We start from the raw sequence: 27124 nt of genomic DNA, 5'->3' as shown, positions 1-27124 counted from the left end.
GTTTCTGTCTAACATTAGTATTAATTTTTATTTATACTGTAGGAAAAATCTGTATAAATATTGCAATAGGTTCTGAAATTACCACTTGTAATTAGGTATCAGCCATATAGGGCAGCACCACAACACTTACACCATGTAGTGACAACAAGCTCTCTTATGTGGGACTATCTGCCAGCCCCATTACTTGGCTACAAGTAGTACATATGTTAGGTCATAGAGTTATTTGCTGTGTGGAATGGTACACTTTTTGTTTCTTTCAGCATTAATTGACATTCTTGCCAAAGTTGTACACTGATTCTGTATTAAAAAGTATGTATTTTGTTTTAAATGTCTGTGTGTTCAATTATGTTGTAGCATATGCCCTCTTTTAAAACACTTACATAATCTTGCAAGATTGTTAACAAAATTTTTTTTAAATATATAATTTTTTTTATTTTTTTCTGTTACTTTGTCACCAGGTGATTTGAAGATGGACAGTGCCCAAAACACGTAATGAATAATAAATGGGTCCAGAAACACCTTGTGACTATTATTTAAGACCAACAAACTATTTTACAGCCATTGTCATTATTGTCCTACACCTCTACTACGACTTTCACTCATGTCCATGATCTTATAAGTAATATGAACTTGCTTTTGGTTCAGGTTTACAATTTTCAGTGAGTGAAACTCTGTTCACCACACAATGCTTTGGTATGAGTAACATATCTAAAGAATATTTGCCTATATGTCAACTTTTGTTACTTTGTAGGAAATGGTTTTAATTGATTACTGAATAATAAATTTCACGTTGTGACCTTTTTGGGGTGCAGTGTTCCCTCAAAAGCTACTTTGGACACACTCCCAATTTATATGCATCAAGGAATCTTCTCTCATCAGGTTTGCACAAGAAACACTATATATGTAAGGTAAGAAATGAAAAAGAAAAAAAACTTACACATGTAATATGAAGCTGCATTGAAAACTTGACAGCAAAACTATGGCTGTTGTCTTGACACCATCATGTTTACTATGTTTCCAGTTTGCTTTAGAATCCTTACTGCATCATCATGCTCTAGTTTTGTAAAATCAATCCCGTCCACTTCTAAAATTTTGTCTTCTGGGAACAATAAGCCACTTGCTGGACCATCTGGATTAACTTTCGTTATGTAAATTCCCTATGAACAAAAATATCCAAATTTATCACAAGAAATTCAAATATTGATATATTACTATATAATAAAAAATAATAGTAAAAGGAGTAGTCAATTACATGCAGAATATCTCACTTAACTCTTTCGCTTAAAATGTCATTTTCTATGTTAAAGATTTTCGTGATCGGCAATCACCTAGAATAGTATGTTCGAGTGGTAAAATTTAGGAACTGCTAGTAGTATTGATGTCAAAGATGAGAAATAAGGCTAAAAACATAATGAATACCAGTACGCGTGACAAAAGTGAAGTAAGGTGAGTGGAAGCCTATTGGGATGCTGTTCCCAATCTAACCAGATGGTTGTGGATTGTCTCTCCCAGTAGCTGTCAATAATGTTTGAGTTTTTGCCTGGTTTAAGGACTGAGATGATGACATTCTCTCCCCATTGCAAAACACCTGCTAGCCAAGTAGGACTGAAGACCCTAAGTAGATGTAATCTGTGAGAGTTGCATTTAGGTACTGGATCATATGATTATGAATTGAATGAACTGAGGGATGTTAAGGATAGGAGGGCGTCTTCAACTTGTCTTTTGTGTGTTTGAAAGGTAGCTGGGTGAGAAGAGGATCTAGGAACCATCGCAACATGGGTTGTGAGGTGTTCCGGAAGAACCAAAGCACTAGTAGAAATACCATCATGAAGGTAGAGATCCAGAATAGTTGTCGATCTTTGGCCAGTACACTACGGAGCTTGACTCACACCTGGAATAAAGAGGCATACCTTCCTTGGGAGGAGATGTAGAGCTCCCAGCATTCCTTCTTACTGAGTTAATTAGATAGTGAACACTTGCATTGAGCTGCTTAAAAGTGATGACAGTGTTCTGCAAAGGATATCACTTGAGATGGGCCTGAACAGCTGTTGCAATGTCTTTGGGCCAACAAGGTACCAGCTGCTGGTGGAGGGGCTTATACAAAGGGGAGCAGCAGTTCCATCGGTGTAGGCAATGGTGGTGCAGACACGTCCAACAACCTCGTCAATGAAGTCCAATGGAAAGGGTATGAAGGGGACATTGGAGGCACACAACTGCCAGTTGGCCTCTTCAGAGAAGCAACTGGTCTGTCACACCCTGACAAGAAAGTGACAGGATCACAAGGAAGTGATCACTGACACAAAGTGTTTCGGATCTCTAGGTTCACCAGAGTAGCTTTCTCTGAAGATTACTTTCCTTTGTTAACTACTTTAGATGGCTGGGACTCTTGCAAGGGCTTATCCACTGTGACAGTAGGAACTGAAGAGGAGTGGGAAGCCCTGAGACCTGTAGTACACAGTTTCTTTAACTGCTGGCTGTTCTAGAGTTGCTGGTCTAGATTTTCTGGGAGTTCTTTCACTGGAGGAGATGCTGCTTTTCTGACCAGATGGGTGAATTGAGGTCCCCAAAGATGATGCTACCAGAACAGGAACCATCCCCCTCCATCTTCCCCCATGGGCTAATTAACTTGTTAAACTACCAGAATCTAACATAGAGGGAATGGAGGGAGTAAGTGTTCAGGTACTGCTGTAGGAGCAAAAAATATGATTCCACTGGGACAGGGTCATCATAATTTTTCAGCACTTCAAAATATGATATACAATTGGAGACCTCAAGCTTCTGTCTTTTAAGTTCTTTCAAGTGTGAGGTACAGCAACTGTCTCCGCCACTGACACAGATGAGTTTTCATGAAGTGACCAACCAGTCTCCACAATCTGGATTGTTTGTACAATTGGAAAACACATTCTCAAAGCATTGGCATTTGAAGCATCACACCAGGGATGAGAAAAACAGATTCACATTACAATGGTAGACCATGATTGTAACTTTCTCAGAAGTGGATCCCTCCCAAAACCAAGTATGAATACTCTGCTGTCAACCTTGTTGTACAGTGACCTCGACATACACGACATATGAAGTAAAACTCCCAGAGAAAAATTAAACCCTGCACTATATTCGGTCTTTTATGCAGTGTTACACTGAGAAATACAATCCAAAATTTTTTGCAAGAGAGTAACATTCAGGGCTTGGTAAGAATAACTGTTTTAAGACAAACATTTTGTAGTTTACTGAAGGAAGGTAATTCTCAAAGCACATTTTCAATACTACCTACAAATCAGTGCCCAAATGCAGCTTATGTCACTAAAAGCCTTTAAATAAGTATTAACAATGTAAGAAAAAGATAGATTGCTACTTCCTGTAAAGATGAAATGTTAAGTTGCAGATAGGCTCAATTAAAGGACACTTACACATTAGCTTTTGGCCACAGCCTTTATCACAAAAAGAAACACACCTCACACATATATGACTACCACCTCCGGCAACGTTGACCAGAGTATGTATTTGTATGTCCGCTGGATCACCCAAGGACATCATTACTAGAGTCTGCTTCATGTGAGACAAATAATAGTGAGCTTTGTGCAGCAAAATGCCACACTGCAATGATCATAACAGGATTAATTTTGAGTGTCTGAACTATTTCAGTCATACCCCATCCATACTTGTTCTCGCTGAGTTAAAATTATAAGACTATCTTTTACATTGTAGCTCACTGTTTTTCAATATTTATCTAGTCTGAAAATGGGTCACATAAGTTAAAACATTAACATTTCAGATTCTGGTGAAATATTTTGTTGATTATGTGATGTGTGATGAAAGTAAACTGACTTGAAACATTTCAATGTCGAACCACTTCATGCTATGTAATTTAAATTCTTCGAAAACACATTAAACTGATATAAGGATCATCTTGAATTTTAGGCATATTTTCTTTGTAGAAAACCTTTGCAATGTTGTCAGTTAAACCAAAAATTGAAACCAGAAAAGCAAAATATTTTAAAACAAACTTAATTTAAAAGCAAAATGCACTTCAGAAGGGTCACATTTTGATGATAAAATTTGACCAGGAAAAATAAAAATCGTCCTTTGTTTGGTACTGAAACCCCATATAGCTGATGTGTTGAGTCACAGATAAGCCCATAATCAAGACAGAAGTTATCACACAGTGGTGTGCCTGTCTCACTCAACACTTCAAGTACATGAAAAGTGGTTACCTTTACTCCTTCCACTATTTGTGAACATTCATGGGACATAACTGGTTTAGAAGTAACAGGATAATTCCACAATAAAACGAATTTCAGGCAAATGAAATACTATTATTATAAATCATCTTTCAGGGTGGGTAATAATCTTCTCCGAGTACGAGAAAAAGCTGGTCTGTTCATGTTAAAGGTTTAGTCAGTAATTTCTTTTTCTCCTTCATGAAGAGTTTGTAGTTAGGCATATCAAAAACAAAAAAACTACACAGAAATGAACACTTTTCAGGACTTAAGATTGTTACAAGGTTGATCACTTTCATTTTGTCATAAAATATACGGTGAGAAGAAAAGGTACTTACATTATCATGCCTATCTGCTCGTTTCACACCACCCATTATACTGAATCCAAGCCCAGGACTCTTGGTAATTGTTACGGGGAACTGAAAAGAAAAAACTATATGAACCTTGAAAACATACTGCTGACGCAAGCACAGCACTGCTATATGACAAAATGAGATAGATGTGGCAATTGGTTCTTTAGTTTGTTCACTGCGGGGAAAACTGCTCTGCAACTTCTTGAAAATCAGTGTTCTGATCCCTCTGCTGGTTTTTTGCTAAGAGTCTTCTAACATCCCTGGGTGAGTGAACACAGTCTCAACCAGTGGTGGATTAATTAATGAAATGATGTTTTTCTCATGCTTTTCCAAAGAAGTGGAGTTATTCGCTAAGTTGCCACAGGCTCATTTAAGTGGGTAATTATTATTGGCTAGATACTGATAGCTGGTAGTGGAAAAGGTGGAGAATGTTCACAAAACATTACTTGTGTTGTGCTGCTGTGGCTTCCTAATAGTTGTTTATATTCCTCATACCCCATATCTGTGTAGTTACTTTCTTGATGGTGCAACCCAAGAAACCAGAAGCATACAGCCATCAACTCTATTTAAATTACACACATTCAAAGCAGTATTAACTGCTTTTTGGACTTCCTTCTGCAAATATTACATTTTTTTGGCTAGCACTCTTCATGTTATTAAAATATATGCCCTATCCATAGTCTTCCTGGTGTTTCATTACTGCAGATGACACAATTAGTGCCAGACATGTGTGGTATTCATGCTCTTTAATGTATTCTTTTATTGTTCTATTAGTTTCACTTACATACTCCTTTCTTCTGAAAAGGGAATGGTCCAATAAGACATGTTGAAACCTACCCTGAAATTTGTTTACACATGAAGAAAACCAAAGAAATGCACTGTCAAAATTTTAGCTGCTAAGAGGCACTGCACGTGATTTTTTTTTTTTTTTTCTTTTTTAAAGCAAGCTTAATATTGCCAAATTCATAGCTCACCAGGCGGCGGTGGAAATGTACACCCCTAGTGGTGCATGCACAACTAGGCATACACACAGCCGAGGTCAGCAGTACATTTGTAAACAGGAAACACAACACAACACAACCCGATCATAATTTGTAAAGGCCGTTTCAGGTTACTGTTCGTTGATAGTTTCTCTGACACAACAGTACACAGTAACCATTCTCTTGAATTGGCCACTCAAGTAACATCTATTACAAATTCTCAGTTGCATTTTGCAGTATTGGTAAGTATTGACAATGCAGGTAAAGCTGAACTAATATTTATTATGCTTTTGTAAGACATGCCCGATTACAGTACCTTTTTCTCTTCTAGTTTCACAGTAATATGGAATCCAATTAACATACTCAATTTAGCAAAGACAAAATATGAAGAATATGATTTCCAACCGAAATCAACTACTTCTGCATCATTTGTTAGCTGATTCCCTTGACATTCATTCAAACAATATCGACATGTCATTTGAAATTGTCGATACGTTAGAAGAAATAGAAAATAACTGTGACGATTCCATGGATTGTGGTTCGGACGTCATCAATTGTGCCAGTAACAGTTCTGAAGAAGAATACCCCCCCGCAAAAAAAAAAAAACACCAAACCAAACTTGAAGTCACACATGCACAAAGGCATTTTCGTTTTGCAAAGTCAGAGCGTGAACTGTACAAGTGCAAGAATGAATTACATGAAGTAAGAAATATGCGCCAATCGGAAACCCAAATCCATCTGATTGAAAAACTTCAAAAGATTTAGAACTGCTCGTGAGAGGCTATGCACCATTACCGATGGTGCTCTATGAGACTGGGCCCTCCAAATTGCATCTGACATGAACATTGCTAATTTCCAGGCTTTGTCAACCTGGCCACACAGGTTCAAGAAATTGTACAGAATAGGAAGTCACAAAATTACCAAGTTTACATCATGTAAATGTGTAGAGCAGCTACCAATGATAGACAATGCTATAGAGAAATTCATAGCCGACATAAGGACGAAACTTGCTGTTATCGCCGCAACTACTGTTTGTAACGCTGATCAGTCATGTTTCATGAAAGAACTGTGTGCACACCACACTTTATCATTTCAGGGTGAAGGAAAAATGCAGTCAGTTGCCCCAACAATGAATGCAATGACACTTTCATATACGATAATGCCAGTGATAAGCATGAGTGATTTACTGTTTCCGCAGCTGTATATCTGCCTTCAAGAACCACAAGGCAAATTAGAACCAAAAATAAAAAAATGGACTGTTTAATTGCAAAAGTCTTGCAACCATCATATGAAAATCAGGAAAAATGGGAAAGAATAATTTAAACATTGTGTTCGAAAAGTATTCCTACCATGCAGAAACTAATTCATTGCTTTTGATGGATTCATGGTCTGGACATAATGCCTCTGTTTTTGTGGAGGATGACGAAAAGTTTTTAGATGTAATGTGGATCCCACCTGGAACTAACAGTGTGTGTCATCCTCTCGATAAAGAATTTTTTCGACACTGGAAAGCATTTTTCAGGAAATTATCAGACAATATAATTTCTGATACCTCTCACTCATTTCAAGTTTGTCAGCAAACAGTATTCTTAAGCTCCAATCATTTGTGCATTGCCAGTTGTTTTCGCCACACTTAACAAATTTGATCAAGTATGCCTGGTATGCAGCACAATATGCAGAACAATGCCCAGGACCATTTCTCACTCCAACCCAGTTCTGTCTACATAAAACTGGTGGTTACTATGACGTGCCAGACTGCATCAATTTTCCCTGCGTCCAGTGTGCCTGGTGCAAGAAAAATGTTTGCTTTTGTCATTTAATAGACACTTTGCATTTTTTGTGATGACTACAGGGAATAAACAAAGAACTGTTTTGTTGATAGTCAATTGTGCAACATTCAAACATTATTATAAGGAATAGCCTACACGAATTGTTATAAAATGTAGTACTGCGAGACACATTTCATTTCAACAGATTAAAAGTCTTCCTTGATGGAAGTAGTCTGTGACATCAAACACTGCCATTATTTTGTTTTCTCTACTAGCCACTTTTATCAGAATTACATGAGCAAGAATTGAACTGTCAATAGACATTATTAAAAAAAGTTTGTATAGTTTAAGCCAGGTTTTCACCAAAGCAAACAAAATAATAAGCATGAGCAAAAGAGAATTCTGTCTGGTGTACCCAGTAGGTATCTTGCAGGTCTTTCAACTGGAAACCACTGCAGCTACTTACGTGTCCCTAACCTTCCCAAGTTACCTAATCTCAAAATGTACACCTGAGGTTTATTGTGGAATCTGAATCACATGTCTTTCATGGCCATTCCAACATCTGTGAGAAGTGAATGCTCGGTTAAAAATTATAGTGAAAAAGTCGTGGTCTGAACGGGATTTCATCCCACACTCTCTGGATCATGAAGTGTGCACTTTGCCACTGGACCGTTTTTGTTTTAGAAAAAAGAAAACAGAAAAGAATACGACCATTAGACCTTACACGTGTAGTGGAAATGGTAGCTGTGTCACCTCTTGATATGATGCTCAATGTCGGTAATTATTGTTCTCATTATAAGTTTCCCCTCAATGGTAATGAGAAGCCAGGGAAAAATGGCAGCCGACACACAAGGAAAATTTTGGACCAGTGCTAACGAGAGATGGAGATGCAATTCCGTGTAAAAAGCAAGATCTCCATGCATGTCACGCATCCACACAAATTGACATGTAAATTCTTCCTTCCCTGTGCCATTTTACATTCTCTCAAGAACAGTGCGCTCGCCATGCAAAATAATCCTCACTGAATAGTGAAGCTTCGCATTGTGGCTCTAACAAGATAAGAGTTGTATCCTGTGTGCCGAATATTAGCTCCAAAAACTAAAAACTAAAACAGCTTTCACAAGCAATGTTTGCTACCTCGTGTTCTCTTCTGTTCCCTCTAGTACAAATGACTACCCATATAAAAGCGAATGGTAGCGAATTTTCTGCAAATGCTCATTCGCACAAGTTTGCTTCCGTTCACTCCATTGTAAACCATGCTTTAGGCGCTTACAATTGGTGTCTGTGAACTCTGGGTAATTCCACTACGGGTTGCTGCGTGAGTGATTTGCCGAGTCGCGCGCTAGGTGTGCAGGGCTGTACAAACCACTGTTATAAGCTGTTCTTCGTGTGGCAAAAATGTGTAACTTCAACATTTTTTACAAAATACTTGCAGTGGCTCTTAACAGCTAAAATTTTGGCGGAGCATTTCTTTCATTGTCTTCTTTCTGTGTAAAAAAAATTCAGGGTAGGTTTTGACATGTCTTATTGGACCATTCCCTTGTGAGTTGTGTTGTGGAACCAAGTACTGAAGTTTTTCTGCTTGAATTTTCTGCATCTGTGATGACGACAACAACAAGCGATCATCATTTCTCAATGAAAACAATGAGGACCAACGACTTTTATAGCATTTCCATGGATAAGGTCTTCAAAAGCTCTTCAAAACACCAGGAACCGCCTCCTCACTCTGTGAGGTCACCATTTGTCACTAAGGTAACTGACAAAGAAAGAAAAATCCTTCAGGAAAAAGGAGTGTGTTCTTAGCATAAGTTAGTTAAATAGTGCGTAAGTCTAGGGACCAATGACCTCGGCAGTTTGGTCCCTTAGGAATTCACACACATTTGAACATTTTGAAGTGACAGTCAACAAACCTCTGGTACACTGCAGCACTCATGAAAATAAACTATCATAGGTAGGCTGATGTTTTGGTAGCACTTTTTTCCTTCCTCTCCCCCCTTCTAAATCTGTTGTGGACCCTCTTCTGACCCAATACAGTTGTTGACATAAACTACAGTTGGCTTTCTTCAGAGAAGTGCCAGGAAATGAAGCAGGCAATTTGCTTCTTTTCCACACAATGATGATGGCACTAAGGAATGAAAAAGTACACTGAATTACCAATGACATGAATGAATAACAGTCATTTTGAAACGGAACTGATCTCTCCACCCAACTCATATCGAAGTTTAATTTTATTTTCAATCCTATCACATTATAAGAAATGTAAATAGATCCCACTAATTTTTGTTGCAGACACACAGTTCCCAAACAGGACTATCACACATGCTAAGATCTCCATCATACGAAGAACTGCTCTGTGCTGTGCTGTGGTATTGGTGACAAGTCACAATTGTTCACAGTTCTAGCTATGTGCCAGATCCAGTAGCTAGAGATTGGCTTCTCAAATTTCATTTTTGTAAAAACATTTTTATGTACACAAGTGTGTGCCAATTTTATTTCTGGAGTTTTTTTTTATAAATGCATTATCTTTCTTATATTAAAAAAGGATCTACTATTTGCTTCTGTTTAGCCTACACATTGCAGCATACAGCATGTAACTGAAGTTCCAAAAACTTTATTTTAAATTGGAATACCGATATGTATGTCCATTAATGACTACGGGAATGTGATGTAAAAGAATTAGTAGTGCACACTAATGCACTACTTTTTAGTGTGCAATAAGTTGAGAATGAGGGTCAGCTGTTAAGTGTGCATGGGCAGCTAAAGCAGTTAAGGCAACCGTTAGCATAAAGCAAGAAATCCAGGCTGAGTCCCTGTCCGGCACAAACTTTCAACTTACGTTATTGAATTATCTCCACACTTAATCACAGCTGATGTCAATACTTCCCATGAAATTTTGTTCTCTTTGTTATTGTATAACAACTGTTTGCGTGTTGTAGTATCCGAGGCAGAATTTGGGGATCAGCTCAGCATTTGCCTAAACAAGTGTGGGAAACTGTCTGGAAGCCATGATCAGGCTGCCAGGTTTACTTGCACCCAGTTGTTAATCTACTGCGTCCACTCAATCCATATCTGGCTCACCTCACTATTACAAGAAGATCGATTCTATACAGCAACACTGGTTACTGAAAATTGTACTACTGTTTTTAAGGATAGATACAACATGCGGCTGACATCCCCCCGCCACCATGTTTCAATAGTTCACAACTAATTCATATGCCTTCATTATTATTATTATTATTATTATTATTTATTACAGAAGACAAGAGACAGAACAGTCAAAATTCTTGGATTTAGTTATGGGACACTTCAACACACAACTGTTCACAACCTTGCACTATTCTTTGCATTTAGTGAACACTGAAATTGAAAAACTGTAAGAATTCTGTCCACACATGGAGCACCCTCTCTTTCAGGATGACAATGCCAGATCACACGAGAGTGCTGTGACATCTGCAACAATCAAATGCTTTGGGTTCACTGTCATTGATCATCCTCCATACAGTCCCAATTTGGCCCCATCCAATCTGCATCTGCTTCAGAAACTTAAAGAACACCTTTGAGGACTTCACTTTGATAATGATGAAGTGGTGCAAGCAGAAGTGAGGTTGTAGCTTTGTCAACAAAGTCAAACATGCTACAGTGATGGTATCAACAAACTGGTCTCTTGAGAGAACTGTGTTCTTTGCCAGGGTGACTATGTTCAGAAATAACTATGTAGACATGAAGAATAACAACGTATAATGTTAATAACAATTTTACTTAAAAAGCTCTAAGAGTTTGCGGAAACATAAAAAAATTTGGAACGATTACTTTTCAACACACCCTCATACAATTGTCAATGTACGCTGGATAACAGTTGGAACTCACTGCAGTACTTATGAAGTATAAAGTCTAGAGTTTACTATGTCCAAAAACTGTCATCTGACCACTAAAGAGTCTGTTTGATCCCCTCACCCCATACATATCTTCCTCCAATAATCATTCTGCACACCTTTCTATATAACATACATTATTATATCATTTTCTTTACAACAGATGCAGTAGGGAACTGCTGAGTAGAACACTATGACCTACCTACCTACCTACCTACCTCCCTCCCTCCCTCCCTCGCAGCATACAGCATTTTGTGCAACAATTCAACCTGTTGATTTAAGTTTTGGGCAAATTTTATGTCAAAGACATGGGTCAATGATTCACTAGTTTCTTTAAAGGAAAAAATGACCTCCTTTACTCCCATAATCCACATTTTGATATTTACACTGCTGAAAATTTGATCTTATGTCATACTAAATAGTATATCAAGTTTTGCCCTTCCATTGGCTACATGTGGTGATCTTATCACATATGTGAAGTTATTCATGGATAGTCTTCTCTTTTTCCAATACAAGATCACAATGGAGTGAGTTTTGTGATCATTTTCATAGCAGTGTTTCACACATATTCAATTTTAACTTGAGCACTTGTAAACTAGTGTTCAAGTTATAAAAAAATGATTACACCACCAAAAGAATGAAGTCCCCTTTTATTGTCAAGGTGTGTGTGTGTGTGTGTGTGTGTGTGTGTGTGTGTGTGTGTGTGTTTTTCACAATCTGCCTGCCTTTCGGACATTTTGTTTTTATTATTTACTTACACCCTCTGACTTCACTCTACCACCTTTATTTATCAACTGTACTTTGTGATTTATTTTACATTTAGTATTGTGTTCAATCTATTGATTTCTGGCTACACATTATTAGTACTCAGGTATCTGAATTTTGGCCCTTGGTCACTGTTACTTGAAATTCCTTCCATGTACTTTGTAATTCTCCTTTCCCCCACCACTTCCCTTTCCATTAATTTTCATTTGCCCTGAAAAAAATATTTAAAACACTAAAGGTTCAGTCATATTTTTAATCTGTGTCTCAGCCTCATATCAGTTGTTCCTACTCAAACGCCTGGTAAGAAAATGCTTATCTCAGTCTTAAGCATTACTAATGATGTCTAACTTAAGAATTCACATCTATGAAGGCCTAGAAGCTAAGATGAATACATCATTTAAACACACTTCTTACAGCATGATGGTTACCATATTTAATGGACTCAGCCACACCTCTTGCAGCCACCCCCACCCCAGTCCTTTGGCTAAGATTTAGTATTATACAAACAATTGGCATAACTTAAGAATCACCACTAGTTTAGCTATGAGAAGGGTGGAACAACATGTCTGCTATGGTGTACTTGAAGGAATTACTCTCCACCAAAGTCATTACTGTAGTGTGCTGCATGCTATCATCAACTGTTGACCAGAGCTGTGACTTAAAATTTGTGATGTTACCAGACTGCTCTCAGGGATGTAAAGCCAATTCTGTTTTGTGATTTGCTTCTGCAGTTTAAATCTGACATTACTACTACACATTATTGACAAAACAATAACTAAAGTATCGGCAATTGTATGATTCACCATCAGGGAGTGTCTAAATGGAATTTTACAAGCAGAAAAATCATATGATTTTAGTTTTTCCTTGGTTGTTCAAGAATTATGTTAACTGAATATTCTTTGAAGAATTGAAAGTTACTGGCAGTTTACTGCAAACTTTCTAAATGATCCAATCAACACAAGTACTTACAACAACATTACATTAACCCACGTAGAAAGGAGCTAAATTGAAGAATTAAAAGTTAATCGCAGTGATCCATCAACCTGGTTTACTTATCATTTTTCATCATATAAGGTTAAAGGCTGATAAAATATGTGACTATTGTATTGTTCTTTGAGCAACAATCCTTAGCAGTGGTATAAAAATAGAAAAGTACTTCCAGGCATATTTAGCACATAGAGGCAACACAATCTGCTTTTATGAACAATTCTGTTGCACAAGATTTGCAGATCATTAATTTTATTTCTTATCTGTCTCGTTTTGATATCTCCTTGATAGCAAGCTCATTAGTTTCATAAGGACGAAGGAAGCTAAAGGCCATGATATTCTTCAAGCAATTCCAGTCACTGAGGCATAACAAGGACATGCACAAATGTTCATTAACAAGATTTCACTAAAAATGCCCATATTTCCAGAATGAATCTTTCACTTACAGAAGCTATGTAGCAGCCATGACTCAACACAGATCCCTTACAAGCAATGCTCTTACTGAGTGACTGACGCCTTTCTCCCAGGGCTACGAGCCAAGTAAGGCTCGTTTCACACTGGGACACTGGTGACAGTCACCAGAAACGGTCACCGACAGAGATATGTTTGTTTGAACTGGCGCATTCACACCGGGACACTACACTGCCTCACCGATCCACTGTAATGGACAAGGTCACTGTGTTTACAGCAATCACCGCCAGACCTGCATTAGTTTGAATTGGAGTGTTCACACTGGAACACTGATCACAGACACAGCGCTGCAGATTTGCCAACTGACAGACAGTCGTTTCTGAGACAGTGACGCGAAATATTCATTGTTCATTATACTGTAGACACATGAGTTTTGATCTGATTAACTCGGGATTTGGGATGTCAAAAGCGATGGCTGTAGTAATGAAAACGAATACGTGGCAAGAAATTATAAAGAAGTTTGTGCATGATTCCAATGAGAAGGACATGGATAAGAACAACAAAATTGGTATGTTGTATGCTCTTTTTTCAAATTTAATACTTTATTTTTCGGACCATAAAAGGCTATTGAAATTTAGTTGCTATCCCTGTAAGAGTCCATTTCACTAACTAATCAGTCGGCAATACCTGCGGTGTCTGATACTAATGATCCGAGAGTGTTCACCAGTCACTGGTGACCTTCACTGGCGACCGACACCAGTGTCCCAGTGTGAAACAGGCCTAAGATATCCACGATGGTCTATGCAGAGGTTGGAAAGTCGGACAGGGGTATTGGCACATTCAGGCTTTGTCAGACCACTGCTCATGCCTGCATAGCATAGCATTGTCACTCATGAGCATTCATGGCAAAGGGTAAAGAGCTTAGTTGAAATGGCAGTATTTTATACAGTTTATATTATGAGAAAGTTTCAAAATGAGTATGCTTACAACTAATAATGAGAATAAAATTTTTAGAGAATTCATTGGGTGCTAAAGTAAATGAAGCAACTGCCACAATGTAATGGAAGCAAACACTACACTTCTCCTAAGAGTATGAAGATTACAATGCAATTAAATGCAAATGTTCCTTTAATTAAAAATATAGAGGAAGAATATATTCCATTAACAAAAGTTACTTACCACTGTAGCATTTTTGTGAAGACCAAACATCCAAACTTTACTTGGTTTTGCTGTAACTTCAGGTGCTTTTTGTGCACTAGATCCCATTCCAACAGGTATACGACTGTGTTTACGATTATGGTCAGTCTGAGAAGTCCGGGTGGCCTTCATTGGTACAGGGGATCTGTTATCAGATATATCTTCATCTTTTTTTATGAAGCCATTTCCAACTGCACTGGAGGCTAACTTAACAGGCGGAAGATTTGCATAATTCAACACAGATTCTGCAAGAGAAGTATCTGGCACAACATTTGCGGGAGCTACAGAACTGGGCCTGCTTCCTGATGATTGTGAGCTGTACGAGCTCCTCTTTGAGCCAATATTTGAATAAAATCCTGGCAGGGGAATACCTGAAGTCACTGGAGGACCCAAAGTACGAGGTGACTTATCAGCCCTGGTCACTGCATTGCATTCCTGCTTTACTGACGACCTTAGAGAAGGAATCTTTGTAGACTTTACTGTTGCTGTATTTGTAGAACCACGTGTTATATTCTGCAATAAAGTTGCTGAATTAACAGAAGGGTTGCAAAGACTTGATTCACACGTAGGGGTATTAGACAGTCTTGAATTTGGTCGCTGTGGTGTTGGTACAATCACGTTTTCTGTTATATGTGCTTTTTCTTGAGTAAAAGCCATTGGTTCCATTATATCCTTCTCAGCATCTGATTCTAGTGAGTCTGTATGTGAAAATGCTGCATTTTGATTAATGCAATTCTTATCTGTGTCAGCAGGGAAACCAGTTGCATTTGAGTCCACTGTTTCATTCAGTTGTTCCGGATTCAACATGCTTCCAGAAATAAAATTGCCCATTTTACTGCTATCTTCTGTCTTTACGCTGATGAATGGAGACAAACTGGGCAACTCTTCAGTAAATTTCTCATGTCGTTCTTTACAATTATCGTAAGACCCACCAAGATTAGTGACATCACCTTCCAATGCACTCAATTTAGTATGTATCAAACCAGATTCGTCATTCAAATGGCCGCTAAAATTTTTATCAGGAGCAATATCTTCCTTATCTGTGACGAGTAGAAATGAATTACGGTTCTTCTCCTCATCTTGGAAATTTGAGTTCTGCACAGGTGTAGGAGGCAACATTCCTGAAAATTACGAAATAACTTCAAACAAGTTACATTACCATTTCAACAAATACTTAAAAGTAGGTCAAGGCCACAGCTTTTTGACTATTTGTATAACTATATGGAAAAAAAAGGGGAAAAGGGGGGGTGGGGGGTGGGGGGCAGCGAGCAGCAGCATAGTACTGCGCTGAATGTTTTATACAAAATGCATACAGCTTGTTGTGTTTATACCAAGCACTGTAAATGAAGTGAAACATTGCACTTGTATTCCAACTAGGGTTGTGAACTATTCCGTATGTTGCAGGAAATCCCATATTTTCACCTAATATGGATGAAAATCCTGGGTCCCCTATTTTTCAAGACATATCCTGTATTTTCAGAATTCCTGCCATTCATTCTTTTAAATTAGATAGATTATATGATGATTCCTTTGATGCTCTTCATCATTTCATTTCCTTTGCTCCCCCCCCCCCTCCCGCCTCCCCCATATCAATTAATTTAGGCTCACAAATATGGCTTCCATTCAGTGTTATATCGGCCTGATACATGATGAGGAATTCCTCTTTCACTATCCTTCAATTGTTGTAGTTGAGTTCTGAGAGGACAATGTGCAGCACTTAGGCATTGAAATAGTTTGTAAAAAGTTAAGCTGGATGATGCTGTTGAGTATAGTGGAGAAGAAAATTCACTGAGGAAGAAAATAAAAAAGTTATTTGTGTGTGTCACACTAATTAGGAGCAATACTCATGGATTGCACATGTAAAGAATAATCATCATAAAACACATTCTTTCTGCAAGGAGGATTTTAATACTGCGCATGGTAGCAACACAGGCTGTCTTCAACATTTGAAAAAGTTGGGCAAGGAGTATGAATTATAGGCTTATAGTCATTATTTATTTTGTGTTGCTCATTTTGTAATCTAGTTAGTGCAGCAGTGACTAATTAGTTAAAAATGTCTTGGTAGGTCACAAAGAGAGGGAAAAAGTAAGCCCCTTATTTTTTGCATTAATCCCTTATTTTCACTTCTGTTATACACTACTATCACATTTGTCACCTGAAGATGTTGGTACAGCAAGAAACCAGCTGTGACTTAATAAATGCACCTAAAATAACAGCTTAACACTCATTTTATTCAGCTGTGGAAGCATAAGATTATATCGACAGAAATGGCATGTGAATGACTGGGTATTCCACAACAACACAATGGTGTATAGTCTACAGTAATCATGGATTTTTGACAAAAAAATTAATGGTGCTTGTTCTCACACACATCATTCAACAGACCTAGCTTTGGGTGACTTCTTCCTCTTCTCCAAGATGAAAATCAAGTAGAATGGGTATTGACTGATTTGATACAGTGAAGGAGATTCAAGCAGAATCACAGATCACATCCTAACAATGACTTCCAAGATGCATTTCAGACATGGCAGAAATCCTAGGATTGATGTATTCACTCCCAAAGGGATTAAATTGAAGGTGATAGTGCAGAATAAGATCTGAATATGATGTAATAATTTTAACTAATACATTTGTTGAACTTTTGGATAACACCTCACATTAGCAGTGGTATGATACTTACTTGTGTAAAATTTTAACACATTTCTGTTTGTACAAGATACTTTTAAGTACATATGTGCAAGGAAATAATATAATATATGTGGCATTTCTTTACATTTTGTATAAACAAGTGTTGGTAATAATACACTCATCAGAAATAAGAGGCACTGAACAATAGAAGTCTGTAGGAAAGGATAATAAAATCAGACAGCTTAGCATTTAATTGTTATTTTCTATGCACTTGTGTGTTGCTCAGCAACTCTTCTATTTGATGAGTAGTGATTAATTATCATACAGATAATCACATTCCATTCTGTGTTCATTTGGTTGCCAATACACTCAGTTCAAGTGGCCCACTGTTGTATAAAACAAACTTTTTACTTTCCCACCAACCTCTCCAATATTTCACACTACTTGATGAAAAAGTATATTAAATATACAGGTATATGTTTCAGTCATAATTTGCAAATAAGGCCAAAAAATGATTATCCTGATGCCACACCCCACTCTAAAAACAGTATCCTGTGTATAGATGTAACTTTAAAACCTTTACTTGAAAAATGTAAGTACAGCAAGGTTTAATATAACACATAAATATTAATTTTAAAGAAAGAAAGAGGTATTTGCTAATATGGGCCACCAGGAGATGTAGGAACTAGCAGAGCTGAAAATGACTTTTCAGGCAGATCTCCCAGAAGTATTACTTTGTAGTTTACTATCAGCTGCTCAAACAGCTTGGGTAGTTTAGTAGTGGCTTTAAGTCAAGTACCTTGCTAATTTACATTTAAGCTTACCTTGATAATCCTCAGGAGACGCTTGGGCTTTCTGCTTATTCTGCATCTGCATATTTTCTTGTTGTCTAAAATATGCAGCTTGTTTTGAATATGCTGCAGCAATGTAATATGGAGGAGGTTGAGGTTGGCCCTGCTCACAAGGTGAGCAGGAGACTACACTGCTCATGGACATTTCTTCTGCTGCAGAAGAATTTGTGGATTTTTTCACATACTTTGCTTCACGGATAACAGGTCCTCTTCCTACAGCTACAACTGGACTAGCTGCATCCAAATCATCAATTTTATTTCTGTTGACAACTAAGCCCTGCTTGAAATCTTGAGGGACTTCAACTCTGTTTTCAGAAATATCAAGATTTTCGTTTTCCCTACCATTCCCCATAGACTCCTGAAAATAATAATGCTCTTTTTAATGAACTGACTGCTAATAATTACAATTTATGGTCAAGGAATTCCTTCTTTTAAAGTTGTCACAGTAATAAAAAATGGGACTTTTCCAAATCTCTGTTTAAATTACAAAATTGTTATTTTTCCAATTTATTTATGTACTTTTCAAGGTCCTGTGAGATCATATGTGCTAAAGGTTACAGGGCTGTGGAACAAGTCATCATATATAGTTCACAGAATAAAACAGTATACAGTAGGCAAGATGCTTATTATGTAGTTAATAAAGGGTTGTACTGTAAACTGCAACTGACACTATTATACACTGAATGATATTCAGATTTATTCAAATAAATTAAAAGCAAGACTTTTGTCATAGTGTACACAACAGCATAGATCAATGCCTTAAATTACTACAGGGAATCCTGTAATGAATAAAAAGGACACACCACAAGGAAGATAAACATTGCACTGAGAATTTCAGCCATAAAGGAGCTAGTGTGCTCGTTGCTTACAGGTTGTAATACAACATCTGGTAAGGACAATACGCAAAACAGCAAGATGAAACAACATACAGCATGTTGCACAGAAATTCTGCTAGACTTCTGCAAAACCATGTGAGTCACGAAAGCAGTCATAACCCCACTTTTCAAACAATTTACTGAATCACTGCTGTTAACAACTGCATGGAGACTGTAAGTGTACCATTATCGATACCCTTACTAATATGTGAGAACAGCCATCAGCTTCTGGAGACTAGTACATTATTGGTCTTCTAGAAGGTTTCAGACAGGTCAGTTCCATGCCAACAATCAGGGAACCCCCCTATTAGACTGCACATTCATGGGAGATGTTGGAGAGACAGCAGCAGGTTACATGTGGCTGAAGGTAATGGTCAGAATAAGTTTCGATAGTTGAGGAAATATATATTTAACTGAAAACGGAGGAGTGTTTATGGAACTGTGGAATAAGTTTTGTGATTTTATAAGTAAAGTATCGAAAATTATAAGCAATAAAGGAGGATTGTAGAGTAATATATCAGTGGCAGCCACTGATGGCACACGACAATTTGAATATTGTAAAGGTGACCATCGACATAGTTGGATACCGGAAGAAGTCTTATAACTTATTATGGTAGCTAGAGAGAGACAATGAAATCTTCCTGAATGTAACTTACATTTGAATCTTTTGTCTAGAGTGATGTGAGACTGACTATGACCATGTATTTCTTTCAGGGACACACAAACTGCATTAAAATTAAGTCAATTCCATCAATCCAGTACTGTGATTAAGCATAGACCTCTACAAGCATAGATCAGCTTAGGTACACAGTAAAATTCAATAGCTTTCTATGTATCTAGTGTTAATGCCACCCCTTTCACTTGTCTGATTGCCACTAAAACCGAGTGAACTGTAAACAATAAAATAAATGAAGGGGGAGGGGTTGCAAGATGACATTGGAGAACATGGCGAACTGTCACCTTGTCTGAATCTTAGACTACAAGAATCTCCTGGCAGAAAATGTGGTTTCAAAAGGCACCTCTTCTAATTTTGTAAGCTGTTCTTTCTGAAGATAACTAGACAATGGGCTTTTCTGTATAGGCAGCGTGATGCGTTGTTGTGTGTGAGGCCACAATAGATACCACCTAACATTCAGCCCTTTCTCTAACTACATTTTCATACCTGTATATCTGATTAGTTTGAACTGAAAAATCATGTCTCACCCCCAAGTTCCACTTGTAATACAACTGTCTTTGATGTAGCCACCAACAATACAATATCTGTTGCAAAGGGTCCTGTGCAGTGTTGTTCATTTGTTGATGACACTATTTTCCACTCATCCTCTCTTACCAACATGACCATCAAAAACTGATGAGATTGGAAAAGTAGGTAAAAGCACTACTACTGAAAAATGTCACTGCTGATGTTATTCACAATGCTGATTTCAGAATTATGGTAGTGAGATGATGCCATCAAGACAGTTTTAAAAATTCAACGAGGCTTCTGGGCCTTTGTTTTCTTTTTTATTATTATTCAAGTTTACTTTGGTGCTGAACCTAAGGGTTCTGAAGGAAGGTACACTCTCTCTCATTTAGTATCTTCAAAAGCAAACTGGGGAAGCATAGGGTATGCCTCTTACAGTTCTGTACGACCTTTCCATACTTGCAAATTTTTGACTGCAAAATAATGAAGCACTTTAAAGAAGACTTATATAACAAGCCTATTCAAATATGACATAAAATCAGTGACTTGTCTGTCCATAAGCTATCATCTTTCACACCCTTACCAAATTGTCAAGGGAGTAAGTCAATTCTTCTTTGGGCTGAAGGGTATGACTCCAATTTCCACACTATTACAGGAAACAAAAAAGTCCAGATAACATCTGACTAAACTCTAGTACCAGATTTTTTTCATTTTCTCTACTCTGAGGTCTAATTTTATACATTAGCGTCATAATGTTTAGCATACCATTCTTCTCCTAGAATGTATACTAATGGAAACATTTTGAATTATTGCACTGCATGGAAGAAAAACATTTCACATTATTCTTTTACAACTTAGTTCCTACAGAAGTGCAGTAACATTCAGAACAGAAATCCAAAAAAAAAGTCAACTATGCCTTCTAAAAACCTCTGATATGCAAGTTTTCATGAAGGTTAAATTCATAATAGGGCTCTCAATAGGTAATTCTAACCTTCCTTCTGGTACTCTCTCATCCTGGTAAACTTCTTCAGAGTCATCTAATAGGCATCTTGGAGAGCATTCCTGACAAAATGAAATGAAATGAGCGTACAGCATTGTGGGCCGGGAGTCCCCCATTATTGCATTCGACGCCACGTTGGGCGACTGGCGCGCTGGAGATGGGGATGAAATGATGACGAGGACAACACAACACCCAGTCCTTGAGCAGAGAAAATCTTCTGCCCCAGCAGGGAATCGAACCCGGGCTTCTTGGAGTGGCAGTCTGCCATGTTGGCATGGCATTCTGCCATGCTGACCATTCAGCTAACGGGGGCAGACAGCATTCCTGACATTTGTTGACAACAAGTTATGGCAATATGAGAGGAAAGCACCATAAATTATAGGTTACAGATCAAAAAGTTCTTTTTTCTTCTCTCTGTTAAAGGGGACAGGGATCTGATAACTAAAAGATGGCTTCAGTGTATCATGATCACATTAACTACTTTAAATATCCCAGTTTTTTTTAAAGAAAGACTGTGACATTCCGAAAGTTTTCCTGAATAGAAAATCGACATATTTTCTTTTGTAAATCTGACCCATTTCACATTTTTTTGTACAAAACTTTGTCCATGGTCATCAGACTTTTTCCACTTGTAATGAGTGCTTGAAAAGTATTGGTGGAGGGGGGGGGGGGGGATGGACTTTCCAAGGCTTCTTTTTTCTTTTTTTGCCTTCAGATGTTGGACACAATCTTTGGAGTGGATAGGACCTCTACCTTTTGTTCGGGATTTCAATTATAGAGTGATTTGTGTTGCATTCAATACGCAAGTGATCTAGCACTAAAAACATTTGTGGACAATAACTTCCAATTATGCGTGATCGTTAACAACTCATAACAGCATTGCAAAATGTGCAAGTATTTGTTCTGACCACCATATATAACACAATTTTAAAGGCAAGGCATTTAAATATTTTACTAAGCACAACACCGCCTTGTCAGCTCGGTGTCTGGCCTTGTCTTCACTGCACGTGTAACAGTACACTTATTCATTCTTGTGACGGAGGACAGTCAGATTGAAAATCCACTGAAGACGTCTGAAGCAGACCAGAGTACTTCCAAGCTGCTGCATGTCAGAAGTGCCAAGTCAGACAATTCTTGGTGAATAGTAAATTCATTCTGAAGTTCAAACTATGAGGGGCGTTTGAAAAGTCCATGTAAAAATAAAAACTACTTACGCATTTGGGGTAAACCTCTTTTATTTTTCGACATAGTCTCCTTTTAGATTTATATACTTCGTCCAATGCTGTTCTAATTTGTTGATCCCTTCTGAATAATAAGAACTGTCCAAGTCTGCAAAATAGCAATTAGTTGCTGCAATCACCACCTCGTTTGAATAAAATATTTGTCCCGCCTGCCATTTCTTCAAACTGGGGAATTGATGGGTGAATGTATACACAGTATTCTCAGTGAAGCAACCTTCTGGAATCCAAACTGTGATCTGCTAAGTAAACCGATTCCACTTAACTGTGAGACTACTCAGTAGTACATTACATTTTCAAATCTTTTGGATAAAGATGTCAGTAAGCAAACTGGATGATAATTGCCTTGTCACCTTTCTTATGAAGGGGGTTTAACAATAGCATATTTTAATCTGTCTAGATGCATTGGATATATCACTAAGGATATTACTTCTTAAGTTGGAACAACTTTCAAAATTCTGTCTGAAATTCCACCAACACCACATGAGCTTTTGTTTCTTAGAATTTTTATAATTATATTAATTTGGTGCAGGATGTTGGTGCTACTTCAAAAAAAAAGGGGGGGGTGTTCAAATGGCTCTGAGCACTATGAGACTTAACATCTGAGGTCATCAGTCCCCTAGAAGAACTACTTAAACCTAACTAACCGAAGGACATCACACACATCCATGCCTGAGGCAGGATTCGAACCTGCGACCGTAGTGGTCACGTGGTTCCAGACTGAAGTGCCTAGAACCGCACAGCCGATGCTACTTCTAGTTGCTTAAAGTTTTGTGGAATGAAATTTTTAATATATTCTCTTGCTTCTTCAAGTGAACCATTCAATCCTCTTTTTGCTGCTACATTTAGAAAATGGTGTTAAAAGCACTTCAACTTATGAATTATCAGTTAGAAGATTCTCATTTAGTTTAATTGTTACAATATCTTGTACCCTGACAGGCTGTCCTGTCTCACATTTGACAATATCTAATATAGTTTTTATCTTATTATCTGTATTATTTAAGTCTGTCTGGACGTCCATACTTCTGGACATTTTAATGACATTCCTTAAAATACTACAGTATTTTTTGTAGTATGTTATGAATCAGTGTCCTACTATCTTGCAGCACAAGAGTTGGACAACTGACTACTGAAATTAAACTGAAACCCAAAATAATAACTCTAGTTACTGTTCTTCTTGTCTGACAGGTAGCTCAATAACACATCTAGATTTCTCATAAATAGCTGAAGGTTTCCTTGATGGGACCTGTACGCTGTCACAATTATAATAGAAATATTCTCTGCAGTTAATGCAGCAAAAGGACAGACCATAGCATCAACTGTCACCTTTCCAGCAGGATGAGAAAGAATGGGACAGTTACCATTATCAACTGCTGTTACATTTCGAAGCATGCACAGCTACAGCCTAACTCAAAATTCATACCATTGCCTCCACAAATAGCAGGCAGGAGATGAACCAGAAACTCATGAATTTTCTTAGGTTTGTACTATTTTGTCATCTTGTTATAAACAAAAGAGTCTTATTGTCACTTTGTGTTTGAAAAAATTTTACTGTTGGAAGCATGAAAATCCCTCTCACACCATCAGGGTGGCAGAACTTATACGGTTGTCTAGTAAATGTCATGTCAAGTACAAAAATCCTGCATGTCAGCAATCACACATAGTATGTTTAAAAGTCTAGCAGTTAGACAATTACACACTCAATAAGATTCTCAGGATAACAAGAAATTAATTTTCCCAACAGGAAGTGTCTTGCTGTTAAGGCAATTCTAGCTGGGTGTAAGAAAAGTTTGTCACCACCCACATTCTCTCAGGCCTACACCAGGGGAGAGAACATTTGTACTGTGGGCCACATTTTAGTTGTATGCAACAGCAAGCATTGCACAAGCCATGGCACCAATGCATTAAAGCTCACACAAAAAACTCTGCTTAAGGGGTAACACCACAACAGAAGTCTTTAAAAAAAAAAAAAAAAAAAAGGGCACTGAACCTTCTAAAATAGGAAGCAAAAAGTCTAATCATTGGAAAAAAATTTGTTCTATGGAATTCAGAGCTACTCCACTAGCACCTCAGTTGACACAAAACAGCCTACTTGTGTCAACTCAATACCCCCTGCAGTGTCTGGGTACAGTTAGAAGCATTTGAAAACAATAGTACATTAGCCCGGCTTCAGTATGTGTTGACTTGTTTCTTAGTGATCCTATAGTATACAGTTTTGTCTTTCAAGTAAGAATGAGTGATAAGAAAGTGTACACAGGCAGAAAAGGTAGCATAACATTATATTCAACATGACGTTAAAGCAGTATGTCATCAAAGTGTACAAAGAATACATATGGGGCTGAGAGCAATTTGGAAGAAGTCAGTGCCTCTGCTAAGAAATTGAAAGATAGTGACCAGGATTTTGATGTGAACTGCAGATTGAACTATAGGATTATAAATTTTCTTCCTGTTTTCTCTGTTATTTCTCAACATGTGAAATATAAAATGTGCTGTGCAGACAACACACTGCAAAAATGAAGTCCTTGAGGCTTAGCTTCACAACAATTATTGTTTGTCGAAACCGCCAAGAAGTTGTTATACCAAGTAGTAAGCTTATATGGAACTTATACAAAATGAACTGTCAAATCATCCTAGCAATGTGTCTGCTTGGTGTAGGGTTAAATGGAATTGTAAAGATTTGTGCATTCATGGAATTGTTGCAACCAATATTTCAATTGTTCTATGATCAACGCATTGATATAATTTCGATTGCAGCAGCAACAGTATGACAGGCCAGTCCTGGGACAGCAAATTAATCGTACGAGTTTTCTAAAAGTAGAATTTTTTCATTTGTTCATATCCATAACACAATTCAAAACTTCAAGCGTGTTTTCCTCAGCACCCAGCAAAACTCCAACACTTTTCAATCTTTTTATTTGAAAAATTTAACCACAACTTTGAAATAGCATTCCAAAGTGAACCACATAGGGGATTTTCAATTAGTTAATTTAAAAAAAAAAATTATTAACAAATGACTGTCCTTTTTTGTGAAAACTGAACGATTTTATTCAAACACTCGCCAGTTGCACAAAAATCAATCTCCCCCCCCCCCCCCCCCCCCCCAAGACTCACACTGGCATCAGTTATAGTGTATGCGACAGATCACCTCAAAGTCAACTTGCCTGGGGAGAATTGCTACAGTGTCCCCATTTGTAATATTTTCCAACAAAATTTTTTGTAATATACTTACGAGCTCAATAACTAACCCCCACCCCCACCCCCCAAAAAAAGTTCAAGGAATCACTTTTTCTAAGGATATTACAGTGGTGTTACCCCTTAAACACCAGTGAGGACTCAAGTAACACACCCTTGATCAGTTTTTCAAAAACTGTAATTTCTGTGTTCCTGAAAAAGCAATTTGTATTTTATTGCATGAATTAACAAAAGTTTGATTATAATTGTGTTTATACTTCTTTTTACACAATCTGGATTTTATTTGTGTAGCTGGATATTTATATTACATCTGACAGAAGCAACTGCTATGGCACTTCCCACTTAAGACATTTTCCTACTTAACAGTGTCTAAATGAGATTTTACTGCATAGGATCATAATCACAATGTCATACATCAATCGACATAGCATCTCTGACAATTTCAGTACCTTCCAAAGCCACCTCTAGTTATGAAAAAAAAAAATATTAGGAACATACACAACTGTGTAACCAACCTTGGATTCATTTTGTGAATTTACAGTACTTGGAAACTGTGGTATGGCTGGTTTCTTAACCTTTGCTTCCTTTATAACAACATCACTGACTGGCTTTGGCACCATCTCTTCAAGAAGTGGTAAATCTTCTTCCACCTGAAAATGATGATAAAAATTGTCAATTCAGACACCATCTATCAGAAAAAAAACCTTATCAAAAGGGGATTGGGGGGGGGAGGAGGAGGAGGAGGAGGAGGAGGAGGAGGATGATGATGATCTTCTTGGGTTCACTAAATCAGTGACATGACTACACCTGCATATAACTATTATGACACACTCATGTTTTCAATAATCTTCCACTAAATCTCAGCAGATGTTGGCATCTATAGGTTAAATACGCAGCCCATTATTGAGCAGCATAATGGACAGATGCTAAGTATTAAAGATTTGGGTAACTTTGGGCACAACATGCATCATCTCAAACATGAAGTACAGTGTCAGCAGCAACTGAAATGTCAGAGAGGCTTGGAGATCCAAAATATTCCCCTCCTACAAGCTATTCATGATCCTTTTTTCCAGACAATGCCCAATTAAATGTGGAACCTCTTTTGTTTTTAGTTATTTGAATGTTTCGTGGTTCACAATTGCGACATCTCACTATGATATGGAATAAGTGAGTTATACAATTATAGAACACTTTCTCAGCAGAAAATGTGGAAATATGCTGACAATTTACATTTTTTTCACACCCATAGTTTTTATACGTAACTATTTTCTCTCCCCCCCCCCCCACCCCCCCCAAAAAAAATCTCTCTTGACCACCCCCCCCCCCCCTCCACACAGAAACACACACACACTCCAAATTCTTTTACGGAGTATTGGTCTCCTTTGCTCCAAATTATTTACATTCTGTCTCAATTTTCTTGCTTTAGCCACTCCTTTCTGTGGCACCCACAGGCTGAGTGATGGATGGTGTAAATCATTTCTTCTTCTAGAATTATATTTATTCATGTTACAGTAGTTTTTGAACTGTGATTGATTGTTGACAAAAATCTTTGTAAGGGAGTAAACACATTATGAGGCTGTTGTCAGCATGCTCAACTTTTTAAAAA

General features: G+C 37.6%; 1 protein-coding gene across 3 annotated transcripts in view; it reads right to left on the bottom strand.

Annotated features, from left to right (window-relative positions):
* The window catches only part of LOC126183825 (protein lap1), a 180142-nt gene that overhangs the window by 17922 nt on the left and 135096 nt on the right, over nt 1–27124 (bottom strand). For all 3 annotated transcript variants that reach the window (XM_049926079.1, XM_049926080.1, XM_049926081.1), the window contains 5 exons: nt 26034–26168; nt 18004–18388; nt 14534–15672; nt 4556–4636; nt 938–1157 (listed from right to left, as the gene is read on the bottom strand). In XM_049926079.1, the coding sequence (XP_049782036.1) occupies nt 978–1157; nt 4556–4636; nt 14534–15672; nt 18004–18388; nt 26034–26168 (1920 nt within the window). In that variant the 3' untranslated portion in view covers nt 938–977. The remainder of the gene's footprint in view (nt 1–937; nt 1158–4555; nt 4637–14533; nt 15673–18003; nt 18389–26033; nt 26169–27124) is intronic.

Source organism: Schistocerca cancellata, chromosome 4 (assembly GCF_023864275.1).
Source record: "Schistocerca cancellata isolate TAMUIC-IGC-003103 chromosome 4, iqSchCanc2.1, whole genome shotgun sequence".
In the NCBI taxonomy this organism is placed as follows: Eukaryota; Metazoa; Arthropoda; class Insecta; order Orthoptera; family Acrididae; genus Schistocerca; species Schistocerca cancellata.
Note: the sequence above shows the minus strand (reverse complement) of the source record. Positions and strands in the feature narration are given on the sequence as shown.